General features: G+C 40.7%; 1 protein-coding gene across 1 annotated transcript; it reads right to left on the reverse strand.

Annotated features, from left to right (window-relative positions):
• Positions 1 to 567: 567 nt before the first annotated feature.
• Positions 568 to 3,589, reverse strand: LOC107833921 (bifunctional protein GlmU-like). The gene is made up of 3 exons (XM_016664351.1): positions 3,520 to 3,589; positions 1,210 to 1,392; positions 568 to 1,107 (listed from the first exon to the last, which is right to left on the reverse strand). Exons 1-3 carry the CDS (start codon positions 3,520 to 3,522, stop codon positions 847 to 849), a joined length of 447 nt encoding a protein of 148 aa, XP_016519837.1. The 5' UTR covers positions 3,523 to 3,589; the 3' UTR covers positions 568 to 846.
• Between the last annotated feature and the right edge of the window lie 1,074 nt (positions 3,590 to 4,663).

Consider the following 4,663-nt stretch of genomic DNA (forward strand, 5'->3'; position numbering starts at 1 on the left):
TCTGTGAGGAGGCAACTCACAGTTGCCTCTGTGAGTTGCCTCCTCACAGAGGCAACTGTTGTTCATCAACCTGAGAGGGGTCAAGGGTCATCTCCAAACCAGACAGGAAAGCCTCCCAGTGAAGCTCAGAGACAGACTTAGTTAGCAGGTCAAAGGTCATGAAGAGAGTTACTGTGTGGAGTCAGAGTTCAGAGCAGCAGATCTGCTGAAGGTTAAAGCGGATCATTAAGGATCAATAACACTGATCTCTGAGGCGGTGAGCCAACATGTCCGCTGCTCTTATTATGTGAAATGAGGCTGAAACAGCTCAGAGCAGTAATCGCCGTGACAACGGCCCGCCTGATCAGAGCCTCAGATCAGGAAGACGGGCCCCGGGGGGCCGCAGACCACCAACGCCTCCAAACAGTGCTTTGTAGCTCCGCTTTAATGGCGCGCGGCGCCGCGTGGGGGGCGGGGGAAGGAGGCATGCTGGGAGATTTAGGATTATCTTAGCGAGAGACAACAAAGCAAAGCGGCCATTTAAAGTTTCCACACAAATCTGGAAACTTTTCATCCATGAAAATCAGCTTCAAAACAAACCAACAGGCTTTTATTTCATCAGTTTCCATAGCAACCGCTCACAGCTCAGCAGGAACAGAGAGGCTGGGGTCAAAGGTCAATCATTTCACAGAAACGCAGTTTACAAACGATTGGTTCTGATTTGGTTCTGATGTGCTGGCTACAGGTTCTGGGTCGGCTACAGAAAGCTGACAGTGATTTAATCAGGGACGTTTTTATCAGACAGAACCGGGTCCTGGACCGGAACTGGGACTGGGACTGGGATCGGGTCCAGGTCCAGAACCCTCTTCAGGCTGCTCTCTCCACCTCTGGTCGGGTCAGAACCACCAGCTCGGGGAAGCCCGTCCTCGGGTCGGGCTCCCTGCTGAACTGCAGGTCGACGGCGTCGCCCACGACGACCTCAGCTGTGGTGAAGACCTCCAGGTCGCCCAGAACATGGCCGCCCACTGTGGCGCCCTGGGCGTCTGCCAGGCTGATGTGGAGGTGGGCGTCGCTGTTGAGCGTCCCGACCAGAGAGACGATCTCATAGCGACCGCTGAGCTGCAGAACCTGGGAGCAGAACCGGGTCAGAACCTGACTGGACTGAACTGTTCACACGTCAAACAAATCACTGAACATGAACCAGTTCACCTGAACAGTTCCTTCTCGTACCTCGTTAGTATCTGTTGCCGTGGCGTTTGCCAGCCTTAGCGTTGCCCTGGTAACGCTGCCCACACAGGTGATGATGAAGGGCGCTCTGAGTCTTCGCTCCTCCACGAACGCCTGCAGCGACCCGAACAGTTCCTGACCCGGACCGAACCGGACCGCATGGACCCGCAGCGCCGACCCGGCCGCCTGCAGGAGGAACATTGTTCTCATTTAAACAGTTCAGAATTTTTCTAAAAATTCGGTCTGATGTAAAATAATATTACAAAGCTTCTGACATGTAATCAAAATTACTGCAAATAATCTGCATAAAAATAAAGGGAAGCATTAAATTTAAAGACATAAATTAAATAAAATACAAAGTTAAAAAATGAATGATCTGCATCTTATGTCAGATCCATAATGTAATGACGAAAATATGATCCGATACTTTCTTATCTAATTAAAAAATGCTTTTGAAAAACTGGATAGTTATTCATTATTATTATTATTATTATTATTATTATTTCTTTTATATAATAAGAAAATGACATTCTCTCTGTGGTCTCGTTTTGGGTTTGTTTTTATCTGGTTCCGTGTTTCTGTCCCGCAGCGCGTCGAGGCTCATTTGGACCCGACAACCAGAACCAAACAAAAGAACCCAGAAGAAGAAAAAGTTTCAGAAATGTTAAAAATTCTGACAGATTTTGTTCTGGTTCTGACCCGGTTCTGAGGATCCAGAAGTCGCTGAACGGTGCAGCTGGTTCTGTTCTGCGTGTGGCCCGTTCAGGTCTGTAACCGGATCAGCGCCTAAGTAAACAGCAGGCTGACCTCTGACCCCGGGGGACGGAGGGCGGGTCGTTATGCTGCAGGAGGCGGAGCTGAACCGGGTCTGAACCAGAACCAGAGTGTTTTTTTCTCTTCCGGTTCTGATCTCGTCCCAGCTGGTTCTGTTGGGTTTATCTGGTTCTGAAGGAATAAAGTCACTTCATTCATTCGTAGATCAGTTTTTAATTTAAGTTTTAATAATTTCATATTTTATTCATTTTAATTTTACCCATAAATTAAATGAATAAAATTTTAAATCCTTGGTTTTTATGTTGCTATTTCTATAAATGTCTTATTTCATTTATTCATATATTTATTTTGAAATGGATCATTTTTCTTTACATTATTTTAAAAGACATTTTTTAATTGATCAACTTGATTTATATAATTTAACAATTTATTAATTTTTTTTCTCCAATCATGTTATATAAGTTACAAATTTAATAAATTGCTTATTGAAAAATAACCTCATCTTTAAATGAGTCATGTTATTTTTATTTATGTATTTTAAAGTTTGATATTTAAATATTCATTAACTTTGATGAACAGATCTGACTGGATGTTCAGATAATGAGTCAAACAAAAACTAAAAATTAAAAAACAGAGAAAATGGCTCCACTGTTCTTCACAAAATAGACAAACAAAATGTAAAATTCTTAACTTGCAACTAAAACTTGTAAATAACCTAAAAATATCAAATAAACTAACAACAAATTAAATTCAATAATAAAAAGAAAGAATAAGTAACTCCTACAATTATGATTTATATTTATATAATTAATTAAATCATTGTCTTCATTCTTCAGTTCATTAATTATGAATTCTGGTTTGATTTACATTTTATCCATCCATCTTCTTCCTCTTATCCGGGCTCAGCAGGAGGCTCAGACGTCCCTCCGCCAGATTCCAGGAATCCCACAGCGTTCCCAGCAGAGGAACGCCGTCCCTGCAGCCTGTCCGGGTCGTCCCCTGGGCCCCGAATGTCCGGGTCGTACCCTGGGCCCTGAATGTCCGGGTCGTCCCCTGGGCCCCGAATGTCCGGGTCGTCCCCTGGGCCCCGAATGTCCGGGTCGTCCCCTGGGCCCCGAATGTCCGGGTCACCCCCTGGGCCCCCCGGTGGGCTCCATCCTGACCAGATGTCCGTCAGCCGGACCAGCGGCTCTACTCTGTGCTTTGTACCGTTTTATTTATTTGATTATTTACCATTTTAACTGAATTTGTTCCATCTGCTGCTGATTCTGAACATGAATTTATTTCAACACGTTCGGATCATTTAACGAGTCCAAAAACCCAGAACCAGAATTCTAGACAGTCATCTGCAGCTGAAGCAGAAAATTAATCATTTCCAGAAAACGCTGATGACACTTTGGGTCAAAGTTGAACTTTTTCCTGTTCTGTCCAACAGGAAACAGGAAACTGACCCTTCATCTGTTTATTCTGCTGGAACCCAAAGAAAAGTTTGGCTTCAGATCAGAACCAGAACCAGAACATAAAAAAGGCCCAACTCACCATCCTGCAGCAGATCAAAGATCAAACTCCACAGAAACGAACTGCGCATGCGCACAACACTCACCTTCCCACATTTTTCTTTCCTCCTAAAACTTTATTAACAACCCAGAGCAGCAACAAGTGACAGCGAAGTATGAACCAAATTATCCATTATTTATTAAAAAACTGCAGGAAACTCACTGAATTACTTGTACAGATTTTTGTTTTGCAATAAATTTAGTTGTTAATTTACAACTTTTGTTAAATAAAAAAAAACTCCATTATTTCATTTGATAACTATTAAATCTGACAAACATTTACGTGAATAACAATCATATTTAATCTGAATATTGATGTTGGAATATAATTTAAATCTCGGAGAAATTCTGGCTTAAAGCTCATCAACTTCATAAAATCTGAAATAGTTTTTATGTTCCGGTTTTACCGTTAAATGTTTTCCTTCCGGTGTTTGACTGCCACCTGCTGGCCGAGCTGGAGCTCTGCAACAACACAGAGACTGAATCTGGACATTTAGATTTTAGGTCCGATAAATCAGTTTATTCATAAAATGAAAACAAAACATTAATCAACATAAAAGATAAATTATTATTTATTTATACTCCTGAATAAAATGTAAAATCCTTCCAGAGTCTTAGTGAAAAAAATGCCTTTATGAACATTTACAATGTGAAATGTTTTAATAAAAAAAAAACTGACATTTTTAGACAAAGACCAACTATTTTATTATAAATAAATAAAGTAAAGAAGAAAAATGACAAAGGAATACAAGAAAATGCAAAGATGAAATTATATTCATTTTGGAACTCAGTAAAAATGAAATTAAATAATAATTTCTTAAGTAAAAACTCAGATCCAAAGGAAATGATCTCAAACCTGATCCTGCAAGGATCCGACCATCTGCAGAAACTCATCATTCCTCAAACTGACCTGCAAAATAAAATAAAATAAAATAAAATAAAATAAAATAAAATAAAATAAAATAAAATAAAATAAAATAAAATTAAAGTTTCCAGATGAAATCCTTATTCCTGCAGTTACGTTTTGGTTCATAAAGGGCAGGGTAACTTCAGAGGCTGAGCTGGTTTCCATAGAAACCTGGTAGATTAACAGGTATGTTTTTAAACCGTGAGAAGAACCGGAACCA

The sequence above is a fragment of the Poecilia formosa genome, unplaced genomic scaffold (genome assembly GCF_000485575.1).
Source record: "Poecilia formosa unplaced genomic scaffold, Poecilia_formosa-5.1.2 Scaffold480, whole genome shotgun sequence".
NCBI classification, from domain to species: Eukaryota; Metazoa; Chordata; class Actinopteri; order Cyprinodontiformes; family Poeciliidae; genus Poecilia; species Poecilia formosa.

What these genes read in the sequence shown, in the direction of transcription:
- LOC107833921 (XM_016664351.1), bottom strand. An exon ending in CGGCAACAGATACTAACGAG is followed by an intron (nt 1,108 to 1,209) that starts GTACGAGAAGGA and finishes TTCTGCTCCCAG; the next exon opens with GTTCTGCAGCTCAGCGGTCG.